The sequence below is a fragment of the Heptranchias perlo genome, chromosome 11, assembly GCF_035084215.1.
Source record: "Heptranchias perlo isolate sHepPer1 chromosome 11, sHepPer1.hap1, whole genome shotgun sequence".
NCBI lineage: Eukaryota > Metazoa > Chordata > Chondrichthyes > Hexanchiformes > Hexanchidae > Heptranchias > Heptranchias perlo.
This window is the reverse complement of record NC_090335.1, coordinates 63,196,968-63,213,927: the sequence shown is the minus strand read 5'-3', so window position 1 is coordinate 63,213,927 and position 16,960 is coordinate 63,196,968. Positions and strand designations below refer to the sequence as shown.

General features: G+C 40.6%; 1 protein-coding gene across 6 annotated transcripts in view; it reads right to left on the bottom strand.

Moving 5' to 3' along the window:
- Positions 1-16,960, bottom strand: part of runx1 (RUNX family transcription factor 1) — a 191,867-nt gene that overhangs the window by 20,784 nt on the left and 154,123 nt on the right. For 4 of the 6 annotated variants that reach the window (XM_067993230.1, XM_067993232.1, XM_067993234.1 and 1 more), the window contains one exon: positions 5,262-5,483. The exons of 1 other annotated variant lie outside the window; for it this stretch is intronic. In XM_067993230.1, coding sequence (XP_067849331.1) covers positions 5,262-5,483 — 222 coding nt within the window. The remainder of the gene's footprint in view (positions 1-5,261; positions 5,484-16,960) is intronic. One more of the 6 variants, XM_067993231.1, reaches the window with a different exon arrangement.

Sequence of the window (16,960 nt, the reverse complement as noted above, 5' to 3'; positions counted from 1 at the left end):
ACTCTCTTAGTGACAGTTATGAATTGAAGACTGCTCCTTATTGACTTCTGAATGAGAGAAATAATCTTTTCCTATTCACCCACCAAAACCCTTCATAACTTCAAAAACCTCTATTAAAACTCCTGCTTGCCTTCCCTGTTCCAGTAGAAATGATCCCAGTATCTCAAACATCCAACTATCTCTTAAAGAACACCAGAACTGAAAGGAAATACTTATCATGAAAGACTAAACAGGCAGGGGCTCTTTTCTCTAGAAAAGAGAAAGCTGAGGGGTGACCTGATAAGAGGTCTTTAAGATAAAGATAGGGTTTGATAGGGTAGACGTGTTGAAAATGTTTTCACTTATGGGGGAGTCCAAAACTAGAGGCCATAAATATAAAATAGTCGCTAATAAATCCAATAGGGAATTCAGAAGAAACTTCTTTACTCAAAGAGTAGTAAGAATGTGGAACGTGCTACTACAAGGAGTAGTTGAGGCAAATAGCATAGATACATTTAAGAGGAAGCTAGATATGCATATGAAGGAGAAAGGAATGGAAGGGTGTGCTGATAGGGTTAGATGAAATAGGGAGGGAGGAGGCTCGTGTGGAGCATAAACGCCGGCATAGACCATTTGGACCGAATGGCCTGTTTCTGTGCTGGAGTTCCAATGTAACTCAATGTAAGATTTTTGCCTCCACTAACCTAGCTGATGTTCTTTCCAAGTGCTGGTCACTCTTCCTGGCATCCGTCCTGAATGTACCTTTCACTTGTAGGCACATGCCTCTTGTCCTTCTGTCACAGTTTAAACTGAAGTAGTGTTTCAGATTCACCTTTTCAATACCGTTTACTATCTTTGATACTTCAATGGCCTCAGTCAACTCCTTTGATGGTGAAGAGCGCATGTGGCCCTAGACAGTCAGTGTCGGTAATCTATGTGACTGAAGAGGGCAGCACAGCCGAGCCCGATTGTGCCCTCAAACAACACCCACCCAGGTGCACTTTCCAGCAGAGGACATGGATCTGGTTTGGAAACTTACCTACCTCGCTCAGGGATGCAGAGGCCAATTGCAGAACTCCAAATGTAGCCCCCTGCTGAAACAAGCTACCTTAGTACTGACTGCATCAAATTTGTCTTCTTTGCATTAACTCCTTAAAAGAACAAAGTAGCTCATCTTATTTCTGAGGCAGTCCCGTTAATAAATAGGTCATACCTGTATGTAAATGAGTTCCATGCTATAGTCAGACTGTTTTTTAATAAAATGATCCCTGGGGAGCCTGCCAAAATTATTCAAATGACCCCACACTCAGAGAATTGCTGAGATCAAGGCGAAATTACTGCCATGCCAAAGATGCACCCCCAAAGCGGAATATTGAAGTCTAGGAGTGCCAGACTGGGCTGTTTAATGACACAACAGGAAAGTCAAAGTATTTTAGAATCTGAGATACCTGTGAGAGCAAAGAGATGACTCATAATGAAGATGCCAACAGACTGGCTAGAAAGGAAAACACAGTCACAGGTGCTTTACATATCCACTGAGCATGTTCAGAGGGGTTTCTAATCTTTAGCTACTGAGAAAGAAACTTAAGAGCTCCAATCTCAATTTCAACCACTGGGTGGGTGTTGTTTGAGGGCACGATCAGGCTCGGCTGTGCTGCCCTCCTCAGTCACATAGGTTACCGACGCTGATCGTCTAGGGTCACATGCACTCTTCAGCCATCAAAGGAGGTGGCTGAGGTCATTGAGGTAGCAAAGATAATAAACAGTATTAATAAGATTTTCAACTATTCTCTTATTGAAGACAATTGTTCAGAATGCATTTTCTGAAGATGCTGCCATACACATGCATATACAGATATGTATGTATGGATATATATACACACACACAGACACATAAGTTATAGTTCATTTAGATCTGATGTGTCATTGACTGGTTTTTGTATTGTTGAAAGATTTCTCAACAATAATCACCAGATCCTAAAATATGAACACATTCTGGAGTTTTCAACATCTTTGTACTAACAAAGGCAGAGAACTGAACAACAAATGCTTGTCACAGTCAAGATCCGCCGATAGAGAATATACATCTGTCACATTAACTGTGGAAGCAAAACCAAGGCTCCGATCTTAACTACCCTCGCCTGGCGGAAACCTGGTGGTTGGGGGGGGGGGGGGGGCGTGAGGCGGGCAGTTAAAATGGAGTGGGGGACTTAACCCACACTCTCCAGGCCTCGGCATGCGAACTTGTTGCTCGCCCAGGCTTCTTGCACGGACTGATCCCGCCCCGTGATAAAATCGGGACCCAAATGACACAAAAATGACTGAAAACATGTGCAATTCCTGTGAATATAGCACTTTTGGAATTGGGATAGCGGTCAGATTTAGAAAAAAAGGACTGTACTTGAGTCATCCTGGTCATGGACACACTTGAACCACTGAATGGAAATGGGGGTAAACAGAAGAAATATTGAACTCAGCCCCTGTAATGTGGCACAAGGCTTCATAGGAAAATGCCCAATTTTGTCCATTAAAACGAGGTATCAAGTTAAATCCCATAAATATCATGAAAAGAAAGTGTTTGTCTATGTGATTTTCAGACAAAGGCGACCTTTCATCTGCCAGCTTGTATGATGTGGTGGACAATTGGTGCCACAACCAGGTAACAACTTGTTTGGTGGATTATTGAATGAGCAGGTGCTTTAGCTTCAACGGATTAACTGCAACAGAGGGCTGGCATTTAGTGCAGGGTTCACTTGTCTGAGCATGTATCAATCAAAGAGACTTTTCTTTGCATGTAAGTTTTGTCCAGCTTTATCAGAATAATAAAAACAATGGTTTGGTTATATATTGATAATATATGGTTTTCAGTGGAAAAAAGCTCAGGTGGAGAACAATTTATACCACAGCTACTAATACTAATGCATCAGTATGAATATATAGATTATATTGAATATAGATTACAAAGCTATTAACACCATACTGCCACGATTTCATCTTTTCTACATAGATGTATATTCTTATGTTAAAGAATGAATGACATATATGATATGATATATATATATTATATATATCTACAGAAGACTGGATGTTGGACAGGCAATCTGATAGATAAGCAGTCATATATCACTGTGTGTGCTAAAGTGAGTACAGGTTGTGGAACAGAATCCTTCAATCTGCCAGCTGATCCTCAGCTCTCCACTACAGGACTTGTGCAATCATGTTACTGCTGTTCAATCATACCTTTGATATGATGCAAGGAATGAATAAGCTGAAGAAGCTGTGCCTATATTTTTATTTGAAAATGACAGGGGTTTCATCTCTGATTAGTAATGACACAGTACAAGTCTGTCTCATGAGGGTGTCCCCCAAATTTGCCGCGGTCAACCCTCAGTCAAATGCGAAAGGATAGACTGGAGCCAATTGGAATATTCAATTTCCTACAGATAGGATTGAATGTTTTCTACTGAGATTTGAATACAGCAGCAAAACCACATTTACCATTGACCTGCAATTCAATTACCTTTTGTGTAGTTTTTAAACTTATTTCTTAATATATCTGCATTGAACTTAAATAAAGAAATAGCTCTTTTGTGCTACAAGAAGCTGTATTCAGTACCTGCTCAAGGCATAAATGAGGATTTGCATTGATATTGGGATTACACCTATTAGCTGACAGCCAGCAACACCTATACCACAGCTACTAATACTAATGCATCAGTATGAATATATAATGGCATTTAAGGGAGCGTGTTGGAATGCTATTAAAACCTGAGGCTCAGTAGAACTCCGAGCCATGCATCATTTAAAGACACTTCATTAAAAGAATTCTGGTTCCCGCCAGTCAACAACATACTGTGGCTGGGAAATTGCTCAGAGCTGCCTCTGCTCCACTGATGCTATTTTGCTGGAAGTGCATCAGAAACCTCGTTTACGCACATCCACCACACCTTTGATCGAGTAATGCCAGCAGAGGAAGTTCCCAGACTATGTTTCTTTACACTGTCAAATCTGCTGTGACATTTTGTTGATGCAGTCTCAATCCAGCTTCTGGTGGGCATGTGCTCACAGCACAGGACTGCTACAAACATGCCCTTATAATTATCAATCTCATTTGGAAGATGGCTGGTGTGGGGAATAGCAAATATCACACTGATGCAGTAGGGGATGCTCGTCAGAGGTTGGAGCTGAGGTACATTGTTGGGACAAGAAGAGGGAGCTTTACTCTATATCACATCTGAGAGAGTCTGATGCTGATACTGGGATAACTATCTGCTTGGTTATTCTAAAATATGCCAGAAAAAAATCTACGGGTAAAGAAAGAACTTGCATTTACATAGTGCCTTTTACGACCTCAGGACGTCCCAAAGCACTTTACGCCAATCAAGTACTTTTGAAGTGTAGTCACTGTTGTAATGTAGGAAAGGCGGCAGGCAATTTGCGCACAGCAAGCTCCCACAGACAGCAATGTGATTACGACCAGATAATCTGTTTTAGGTGTTGGGTTGAGGGATAAATGCCGGCCAGGACACTGGGGAGAACTCAGAGGCGAGACTGCTACCCACTGAGCCACGGCTGACACTTAACGATCGTTGGTGATAATGGTCTATAAATGTTTGTGATAAATTCTTCTCTCTGGTATTTTAATGTGTTAATTACTCAATTAAAATAGTGGGGAGAGGAATTTGATAAGAGTGCACTAAGTGTTCGTTGCCCACAATAATTTCTACTCTCTAGTTTGAATGCAGAACGTTCATGCAGATTTTTAAGATTTGTGCATCTGAGAATGCAAATTACACACTGGTGCAAGATTTGTTTTGCCCACTTGATGTAAATGTCACAGCTCATTCATCGCACACCATGACACCAAAAACAACAGCGTAGAGGCAAACATCTTGTGACAGATCACATTGGAATATCATGATAGAGAAGAGTAATCGAGACTAGAGGATAGAAATTACTGCTGACAATGTTGCTTTAGCGATATTTAATGCACTCCTCTGCTATTTTAAGGGTTAACGCCTCTGTTAAAATAGCGGAGAGAAGAATTTGCTGCAAGCATTCTAAGTACTTGTGTGATAAAATCATTGACAGTAATTTCTACCTTTCATGAGATACAATAGACTAGATGCGTCACAAAAGCTGCAGATATTACAACAGATTGAAAAGCTACTTAAAAAAGATAGTTCAACATAGTACTTAAGACACATCGCTGTAACTTCAAAAAAATTATCAGAGAATCTAGACTACCCGTGCCTCATTCTACGTAGCTCTTGTGTACCTACCTTGCATTTGGCTCTGTGCCTGAGGGTTAAAGACGGTTGTGGGATTCAGTGAGGGCCGCGGGTTGGGAGCGGTAGTGGGGTGATGAGGGCTGAGCCTCATGGCCGAGCGACGTAGCTGCTCTAATTCACTGAGCCGTTCTGAGAAGGCCAGGCCGGCACTCTTACTCTGCTCTTCCAACTTCTGTCTATGTCCTGCAGGACACAGGAAAACATTCGGTCTTACTTTAAAGGAAAAGGAAAATAACGTCTCGATCATTTGTGCTGCAGGATTAGAACTTCAAACAGAAATTTTGCTGAAAAATTAGTTCCATTTTTCTTTTCACTCTGTAGCTTTCTTTGATTCTCTCGACACTCACAAGAAAGGATGTTTTTACACCTCCTGTGAATTTGTCTCATTTATTTTATGATTTTTTGATTTTCTTTTGCCTCAGTTGGCAAACATTGCACTAAATATCTGCCTGGCTCTTTTAAAACTTAAAAAAAACCCATGAAACCTAATTTCCATATCAAGATGTGTGGCAAAAGCTAGATCATAAACCACCTTGCTGCAACTCCCATTTTCTTTTGTTGTTGCCTAAAGTCAAGAAGACAGGATAGTGTCATGAGATGAAAAGGGGAATGCACTGATTCATAATCCAGACAGTTTACACAGGTGCCAGAATTCAGGTGTTCTTCTGGACAACCTCCAAAAAAGGAATGAGTGAAAAAAACAATCTCCGTTCAGGTATTTAGTCTGGCTTGGTCCAACTTACAGTCCGGGGAGGATCCAGATTCAGAAATGAGTGACGTATAAGTTTGTCAGACATCCTTATCTTTCTATATTAATATTATAAAAACTGGATTTTCTGCTACTGCTGAATCCAGGTGCATCCTTGTGGTGAATGACTTCTGCTGGTCTGCTTTTCCAGCAGAAGCAAGAGAGTCCACCTTGGGTGGAGGGGACGGAGGTGGGACGGACAGATGGGGATGGGGAGGTGTTGGAGATTGGCTATGGCAGGCCTGCTACAGTATGTGTTGCCTGTTGTAATTTGGAAACAAACTGATCAATTGCATAGGCCTTTTGGAGCCTTTGCACCACCCATAGCCAAATAGGCATCCCTTATGCCCAGCATTGTTACAGTGCAAAGGATGGAAAATGCATCCGATGACTTATTTCTGTCACTTACATATCATTCTAATAGTCTCCTCTACATACCGGGGAAATCCCTGAAGTAGTGAGGTAAGTGGGGTGATGGTGGAGTGGCTTTGAAAGAAGTTTTTGCCTCTGCTCGCCAAGTTATGCTAGGGAGGCCAGTCAAATGAGAAGGGGAAATCTAGCTCAATACGTCTAGCCTGCACTTCCTGTCCACCATATTTCAGACGTCACACACCGTCTAATGCAAATTTCTGTGTTAACATTTCAAAAAAAGTATAAAGAAGCATAGGCAGTCAATTGGATTGTGCAGAATAGGTCTTCAGGAACAGAGACTATCAGAGCCACAATATCTGCTGCCTTTTAATTGACCTTCCCAAAAACAAGTCAGGATTCTCATCACTAGCCTGAATACCAACTAACCAGTGTTTACTTAACGTAAATGAGACATTGTAGCTTTAAAGGGACATAGGTTCACCTTAGCAGCAGAATAATATGCCGTGCATTGAATGGTATAATTCTCCTCTCCTTATAAAACATCGCATCTTCTAGCTCACTAGGATAATGCCACAGGAGATCCATGCTAGTAATGTTATAGAAATAGACTATTGCTTCCCTGCTTCATGATAAAGTCTACATGTTGCTTATACTGTTTTTATGATAACACCTCTTTCCCTGCTTATTTATTTGATACATTCTTCCTTCCCTCTCCTGAAGGCATGGGCTAATGATATCCACAGATGGACATGCTTCCATGGATCTTGGCAGCCTTATCAGTACACTTCCACACACACGTATTTTCTTCAGAATTTAACTGGGTAGTATTATGGAGCAGGAACCCTGGCTGATTTTTTTTTCTTTTACCTAACTCAAGGTCACTGAGGCTGATTTTGATGTCGCTATCACTGCCTTGGGCTGAGATCAGCTAATTCAGTACAATTCAGGGATCAAACTGGAGTCCTTCCTGGTCTTGGAGGCTCAGTGCCATACTTGGTGGCAGATTTATCCACTGGGTCAAATATTTTTGAAGTGCCTTTCTCTCAATTTGTTAACTGTCAGATAACTTCTGTTAAAATGGCAGCTCCCTGTGTTCACTCCAGCTTCTCCTTGCAATGTGCCTTACTCTACATCTTTATTTCTAATGGTGATGACAAATATGAAAGGAAAAACATGATGTTTCTACTTGTAGCGGGCTGAACTGCGCACCAGAGTCACATAAGTTGAAATTCCAAACTCAACTGATGTTCAAACTCAACCACCCACACCAGGGTATGTTTCCTCACTTTGTAGTTAGACTGTGCACTTTGTGACTGATGAGCATCATTCACAGGCCATTGAGAAGTCCTCCTTTTTTTGGTCAACAGCAGATAATGATGACCATGGAGAAGCACATGGCCGACAGCTCATCCTCCTCTCCTAAACAAAGGAGGAAGTGTGGAAACAGTAGGAAGGGTGGCACCTTAAAACATAAAAATGCTTGGCTGTGTATGCGCATGTGTGGGCGTGCTTGCATGTAGAAACTGCAAGCAAAAACTGGAAGTCCCTGCATCACTCATTCACAGAAGCTATTTGCTAAAGCCAACTGAGATAATTACCTAGTGCAAGGCCTGTCCTTTCATGAGGTGTGATGAGTCACCAAAATTTATGTCTCAGTCCACCAGCTCACAATCCTGAACAGAGAAGCTTTTCTTGCAGCTAGAACTCAGATTTTGAGGAACCAGTCTGGCCTGAGGTGAAACAGTGCTGCCTACTGTAGCAAAATGTACATCTGATGGGATATCAGTAGGAAGAGAGCCCAAGTACTTCACTTGCATCATTAGCATCCAAGGATCCAACAATACTGTTACTTTTGCAATGATGGGATTGTGTTTTAAGCACATGTGATGTACAAACTGGCAGTACAATCAGACCCTAATCTGACTCCTGAGCGCACTAAACTCAATGGTGTGAGATCCTCCCCGAGAAGCTATCTCGTACCAGTCTGAATTTTTTTAGGGAACTGAGATCACCTTAGTTTGCTCTGTCAGCCTAAATAAACCTCAGATTTTAATAAATAAACATTTTTCAGTTCCCTCAGTCAACCTAGGAATTTTTTTTTTTGCTGAATAAAATTCTACTATGAGTTTTCTCTCACTCTGCAGACACTCACCCTTGAATTGATGTTAACATTTTTCAAAGAACTTTTCAATTTCATGCAGATCATTGAGCGCAAGAGCACAGTCCTCTCTCCAGAACGCCTCAGCTCAATATAACAAAATTCCCCAACGCTGTGAGGCTCTACAGATCTCTCCCTAATCTTATATTACTACTGTAAATGATCTGTGTGATTTTTTTTCCAAAGTGAGGCCCAAGCTGGTGAAATCTCTAACTCTGTACTACATCTGTCTGCAACAGTTATAAACCAATGGCTTACATGTTATATAGACGGCAGATCTCAAATCTTACATCATTGCTGCTGGTAAAAATGACTATTTCAATAGCAATTTGACCTCCTCATTCTTTTCTGATGCAGTTACAAAGTTTAACATCCATGTGAAATTCTGTTGTAATGCTGGGACAAGTAGAACCTCTCACTGTGACAAGACTGGCCATGTTGGTGAGCTACCCAACACCTAGAGATTGAAGGGTGGAGCCCAAAGATAGTGAATGATGATGCAGCCAGGAGTGGGTGTAGATAGTGAAAAACAGAAACAGATTAGAAAAAAAGAAACAGCGATGATGGAGAAAGAGAAAAATAGCAGGGAAGTAAAGATGGACAAATAATGAGAAAATATAACGGCTGGGGAAAAAGGGTCATGGAAAGAAAGCACAACAAAGTACGAGAAAGAAAAGGAAGAAAAAGAAAATACAAGAAAGAATGCAAAATAGAAAAAACATGTGATGGGAATGAAAGAAACAAGGAGGAAAATTAAAGAGAAAGTGAAGAATAACAAGCTAGAAATAAGGAGCTGAAGAATATATGAAGAGAATAAATGGAGAAATGAAAACAAAAGAAAAATGATTGTGGGTGTGAGAGGGATAGAGAGAGACAGAGATACAGAAGCAGGTCTCACAGTGGGCTGGTGTAAGTCCAACTTCCTATTTCTGTTACTCATTTTCATGGGCTTTCTCTGTGGGAAAAGCACTTTTCCAGGGAAAGCAAAGCTCGAATTTCACCATCAAAGATCACAACGTGAGCTCAAAATGGGCAAAATGCAGCAGGGCCTGTGCAATCGGGCAAACCAATTTCAGATTGGCCCTAGTTTCTAGCCTGGCTTTGAGCTTGAACCTCTTTCAAATTAGTTTACAAACAGTTTAAATTGTGCAAAGTTACTCTCTCCTCACATTATAGTGAGGGGAAAAACAGCACATGTGAGCAATTCATAAAACTCCATGAGACAACAGCTACTGTTATCAGAGATTCATTAACAACTGCACGGTACATGGATAAGAATGCAGTTCATTTTCAGAATTAACAACTGGTATATAAAACAACTGTTGCAGCCCTTCTACTTTTGCAGATAGTTTTTATTTGCTGATCATTGTGAATGTCATGGAGTTAGTGGCTTTTTGCAGAAATATCCAGTATATTTTCACCCCAATGTGCAAAGGTCTTTACTCTGGCCTATATCCATCACTGGATTTGAGCAGTGATGCATGCAAGTCTCAACACTATGCAAAGAAGTCACTTACCAGTTTTATATGATATGTATGTAGTGACTTATAAAAGGATCTGCACATATAGCAACAGGAAATGGCTGCATTGGTATTTGGCAATCAGAGACAAACTGGAACATGACAGCAAATATTTGCTGTGTTCAAGACTAGCTTCAGCTTTTCCTAAATGTATGTAAGTAGGAAAGTTCCCTTTCCTTAGTTAAAATATTTAAGACTTGCCTTTCATCACTTTGTTCTTTGAGCTCTTTTGGGTACCAAGTGAAGAAACAAGCTTGAATTGATATAATGACCCTTTTGGTAGTAGAGGGTAATTTATCCACTTTTGCGCACTTGGCGTAGAGCAGTGCATGTGAGGAGCCTGTATCAGAATACTGGGCATGGAAGATAGCGTTCCCATTACACAGTCCATTTCAATTAATGGACAGAAAATTGGGTGGACTGCAAAACAGAGAGGCGCTCCTCTGTGCCTAATATTTTAATATGCACTCTCAGCTTGTGCTACTCAATGTTGGGAACGCAAGAGCAGAAAATTAGCCCTTAAATAGTTGTTTACGTATCCACAGGTTGCATGTGATGTAACCTCTAAAATGATCTTCAGTGAGGCCAGCGTGATTGCTAAGGAGATGGTATTGTGACAGGTCATTCCGATTGTTGCAGCAATGATTATAAAAGGTAATTCGCTTTGCTGAGCCTACATCTGTGTATTAAGTGTGAAATTCCTCTGTTCGCTATTTTAATAAAGCCTTTAACGTATTTAAAATAACACAAAGACTTTAACCAATGTGTTACAGATGTTGCACATTGCAAATTTAACTCTTTACTTTTAAGATTTTTGGTTGACGTCAAATTAGAATCATAGAAGAATCATAGAAAGGTTACAGCACGGAAGGAGGCCATTCGGCCCATCGAGTCCGCACCAGCTCTATGCAACAGCAATCCAGTTAGTCTCACGCGGGGGAGTGGGAATATACAAGAGGCCACCAGAGGGAGTTACAACAATAAAGGCCAACAGTTTTATATATTTTCAGACTATCCACAAGATGAGATATTTGCAAAGTGCCCAGAATAAAGATAAAATACCGTTTCCGAAGCTTGCATTGAGCTTGGCTGGCCAAAGATAGAAAAGTCAGAATGAGAATGGGATGAGGAGGTAAAGTGTGAGACTTAGGATAGTCTGGGCCACATTTGTGGGCAGACAAAGGGATTTGGCAAAGTGGATGTGGAGTGGGTCCATTAGTGTCCGGGGGGTGGAGGTAGGTTGATCCTTTGGGTGTGGATCCTTTGTCAGAACCCAGCTCTGGCAGGGGATTCTGTGCTTGGGGCATTGAGCTGTTTTTCCCTTTTTAGGACTGGTGGATCTACCATGCGATTTCACCATATCCTGTTTTCATTTCATACTGGGTGTCTTTCCTGTGTTTTTCATCATCTTAGTTATTTGCTCAATCTTGTTTTTCTAATGTCCTTTCGTTGCATCACTGAGATGATCTTTTATGTCATTTAACAAGTTCCTGCTTCTACATTAAGCAGTTTGCAGCTCATTTAACTCATTAGCTTCCTCTCAATAATAGACAGCAAATGAAAGAATGAACAGTTAATTTGTTTTTTGGTGGTGTTGGTTCAGGTAGGAACATTGTCCAAATTACCAGGAGAACTTCTCAATCTTCTTCGAATAATGCCGTGACATCTTTTTGAGTCTATTCAATAGGCATACGGCTCCCTGCTTTAATGTCTCATCTGAAACACGGCACCTCGGACAATACAGCAATCCCTCAGTACTGCATTAAAGTATCAGCCTAGGATATATGCGCAAGTATCAGGACAACTGCACTAGAGAGGGGAAAAGAATCAACCATGGTTTCTGCTTCTGATTGCTATCCCCTAATAGAATGTGTGTGTTTGTACATGTTGGATAAAGATAGGACTGGGTTTGACTGTGATACCTCGGGTAGTTGAATAGCCTGCTGCTACTCACAAGAGGGATGGCCACTTAGGTGAGGTACCAGAGGCTTGTTCGCTCCTATAGAATTATACCCCAGAATGATTCGGCATCTTCAGGAGAAAACCAGAAAAAAATAGGACAATCCCTGAAAATTCCCAAAGCATAAAGAAATCCAAAGAGCTTGGATTTTTATACTTGCAACTGCAAAACTGTGAATGATTTGCTCAAAAGATTAATAATAGCCTGAAGTCTAAAACTTCTCGGCCCCCTGGCGCACAATTACAGTGTTCGACCATTATCCGAGTAATTTTTAGTGATTATTGAGATCTAAAATACAATCATCAAATCTTGGTAGGGCATTCATGCTGAATGTTCTGCATTGCTGTAAAGTGATGTTGGCTGTGCGTCAACATGAATGAGCAGCATAACTTGCTGTAGCCAAACTTGTGTCAGTTCAGGATTTAACTTCAGTTCTAAGACCACCTCGAGGAAGCAGTCTCACAAAACTTAGACTTCACACCAGCTGTAGCGTCGCTGCAACTGGTGCAAAGCCAGCATTTCAAGGATAAAACTAGAGTTTAAAAGGTTCCCAGGCAGTCCACCTTTGCATTGCCAATGCTAGAACAGAACCAACTGTCCTGCTGGCACTTTTCAAACGTTAAAATTTTCAACAGTGTTGTTAGCCGGTTAGCAGTGCTCTGTGTACGCGTTGATGTATGCAGGCAAAGAGCTCTACTTTCCCCTGACTGGACAGCAGTGCAGAGCTGGTGGTATAACTCAGTACTGCCCACTTTAAAAGCAGGCATAGCTCTCAATCCTGTGGTATAACTGCAGAATAAGTCTATAGCAGCTGCTCAGACAACTCCAAAGAAAGGATAGGATAGTTTACTGCCTGGGACATATGTAAACTGTTGTTAATGCTAACAGGTCTTTGGAGCACAACAACCAGTTTAAACACAAACATACTTATGTCACGCAAGCTGTGCACATAATGAAGACCTTTTTCTTCAAATTCTCAGTTCAAGGCATTTGTGTAGATATGACCAACGTAATGAGGGTGGCTTTTGAGAGGAAAAACGTAGCCATTATTCCAGTAGTGATCTTTTGCAGGATAGAGAAGAAAATATATGTAAATTACTAAAGGATAATGATCCTCATCAATTTAGTAAGAATGTATCATATTGCTTGAATGGGCTCCAGTTGGCTTTGCAACTAGATCCAGATGAAGTTATGTTGCTGCATAAATCTCAACATTAACCTTGTGAGAACTGCGCAAGTTTTTTTTAAAGTTTGTGAGAACCAAACATTACTTGTCATGTTTGTTCACCCTTTCTGCTTTCGTAAACACCCACACACCACACACAGCCACTCATCTGCCCACACATACAGCCACGCCACACATACACACACATATCTGCCCACACATACAGCCACGCCACACAAACACACACATATCTGCCCACACATACAGCCACGCCACACAAACACACACATATCTGCCCACACATACAGCCACGCCACACAAACACACACATATCTGCCCACACATACAGCCACGCCACACAAACACACACATATCTGCCCACACATACAGCCACGCCACACAAACACACACATATCTGCCCACACATACAGCCACGCCACACATACACACACATATCTGCCCACACATACAGCCACGCCACACATACACACACATATCTGCCCACACATACAGCCATGCCCCACGCACACACATATCTGCCCACACATACAGCCATTCCTCACGCACACACATACATACTCCAATACAGACTTCTGCCCACGCATACTGCCACACCACACACACACATCTGCCCACACACTCAGTTATGCCCCACACACATACATACACAACTGCCCACACATACTGCCATGCCACACACACACATATTACATACATAGATTACATAGAATGTACAGCACAGAAATAGGCCAATCAGTCCAACATGTCCACGCCGGTATTTATGCTCCACACGGGCCTCCTCCCTCCCTACTTCATCTCACCCTATCAGCTGATCCTTCTATTCCTTTCTCCCTCATGTGTTTATCTAGATTCCCCTTAAATGCTTCTATGTTAATCGCCTCAACTACTCCTTGTGGTAGCGAGTTCTACATTCCAACCACTCTCTGGGTAAAGGAGTTTCTCCTGAATTCCCCATTGGATTTATTAGTGACCATCTTATGTTTATGGCCCCTAGTTCTGGTCTCCCTTGCAAGTGGAAACATCTTCTCTATGTCTACCCTATCAAACCCTTGCAGAATTTTAAAGACCTCTATCAGGTCACCCCTCAGTCTTCTCTTTTCTAGAGAAAAGAGCCCTAGCCTGTTCAATCTTTCCTGATAGGTATAACCTCTCAGTTCTGGTATCATTATAGTAAATCTTTTTTGCACCTTTTCCACTGTATCTATATCCTTTCTATAATATGGAGACCAGAACTCTTCACAGTACTACAAGTGTGGTCTAACCAAGGTTCTAAGTAAGTTAAACATAACTTCTCTGCTTTTCAATTCTATCCCTCTAGAAATGAACCCCAGTACTTGGTTTGCTTTTCTTTAAGGCCTTATTAACCTGCATCGCTACTTTTAGTGATTTGTGTATCTGTATCCCCAGATCCCTCTACTCCCCATTTAGACTCTTATTTTCCAAGGAACATGTGGCCTCCTTATTCTTCCTACCACAATGTACCACCTCACACTTATCTATATTGATATGCCCACATACTGCCACTCCACACACACACACACACACACACACACACACTCACATATATACACAAATACAAACACAAACAATCTGAATATATATTAAAACATGATCAGAATTACTCTCCCATCACACAAGGGTGGTCAAGCCAGAGAACAACAACACTAAAAATGAGTCTGACTAACTAATAATGAGCTCTAAATCTTGAGTAGCGTGCTTACTTTTAAAAGAGTTGCATTACAGTCACAAGGCAGAACCTCTAAATAGAACCTTTTCTTTCATAAACAGCGTTCGATGTGTTAATGCCAAACAGTCAAGCAGTAATACAGTATTCTGTCCTTGGTACGAAATATTACAAGCAGCTATTAGTGTTTTCTCAGACCATGACCTTTTTCAAACTGTTGTGCATTGAACTACATTAGCACACAACAAAAATACTGTATAAACCTCTTGACCCTAGAAATTACTGTTTGTGATATTAGCAAACAAACATTTAAGACATTTGCTAAGATGGAAAATAGTAATTTCTACTCTATACTTACAAAGCTACAAATCACTCTTGCTGTTAGTGGCAGACAACGTCTGTAAGACGTTTCTCGGTTCACTATTTTAATGCAAGCGTTAACCCATTTATTTTAAATAGATGAATGACTCCGCGAGAATGGCAAAAGAGTGTTTCATTAGCCAATATCAGCAACAGTAAATTCCAGGCTATATCGTAATTTCATTGTGTTTAATGTATGCTATTACTTTGTCCACTATTTCAACAGAGACCTTGTTTATTTCAAATGGTTTTACGGTGGACAGAGAAATGTGTTAAACATTCGTGTGCCGATATCACAAACAGTAGTTTCTAGGCTTATATTATCTATTTGTGCATAAGTAAACTGGGTCATCATTAATACTGTGTGGAAAGTCTTCTCGGATTTTCAACTCAATAAGGTAGAGGCAAAGCCTCCTGGTAAATTGCTTTTTTAAAAAATGTAATCAGAATCAATCAAACCTTAATTAAAAGAGAAGGCTATTTTCTGTCACTTATGATGACCAATAGTATTGTTCATGCAGAGCTCACTGAAACAAGCTGCCTAATATTATTTCATTCATTGATGCTTTTTTGGCAGTGATGTGCCTGACAGCTTGTACAGAAGTGAATAATACCCCTGACACTATAAATATGGTCGTACATTTAACTAATGTTGACTGGATCCGTCAAGTGATATACACATAGTGTACTGCTTTCCAGGCAGAATGCAATGTACCAGACACTAATATGTCAATGTCGTTGTAGTTATAATCACAGATTGGGTCCTAAATCCAAATCCAATTTTTTTCCCAGTTATTTGTCATTTCTAAAAGAATTGCAAAAAAGAATCAGATAACTTTTGAGGGAAAAATGTTTCGGGTTATGAAAACTTAGCAGTAAGGTTCAAAAGGTGTGGCTTTATATTAAACGCGATAAAGATGTGAACTGCATGATACAAGAGTGGGAAAAGTATGGAGTGAAGCTATGACTGGCTGTTTTAAGAGTTGGTGAAACTACTCATTTTGGTCAGGGTACCTTTTAATGATCACATATTGTAGTTTGCAATTATGCTTTTATGCAAAATTGCAAGCTTAGCCTAGAAGTACATGGAGGACCGAAAACAATCAATGTTTATTACTTAGTTTGTTGAGCATTAAACCATCCTGGTCTGTGATACGCAATAGTGAATTATGTGGAGAGAAAGTAATCCTTCCAGATAGTTCAACTGCCAGATACTCTATAAGGAAATTCAGAAATGTTTCACACTGATGATGAGCCAATAAGTAAGGAAGTAGGGAGGGACAACATGGGGGAAGTGGATTAGTGTGCTCTCCTTTCTCCTTTTAGAAGCTCGTTTGAATTCAACTTCTTTGATCGTTGCTAAAGATTCTAGATAAAAATACCCCCCACCCCGACATCCTAATCTGAGTGGACTGTAGACTGTATGACACTTACAGTGCTATCCAAGTGTAATCACTAAAGTACAATCAATTTTAAAGTATTGGTTTTGCGGTGCTGAAAAACAAGTTTTCAAGATACTGCCCAGCAATTCTGCAGAACATAACTTGCCTAAAATTCTGTGATGTAATATTTTTCTGCCTAATAGCCCCTTCTTATCAAGTAAAAATGGTTTTTAACAAATGACTGCTTGTGTTAAATAACTCTAATCTTCTAGTTATTATGATTAATTGTGTAAGTGTTACCAATGTATTGTACTGCTCTA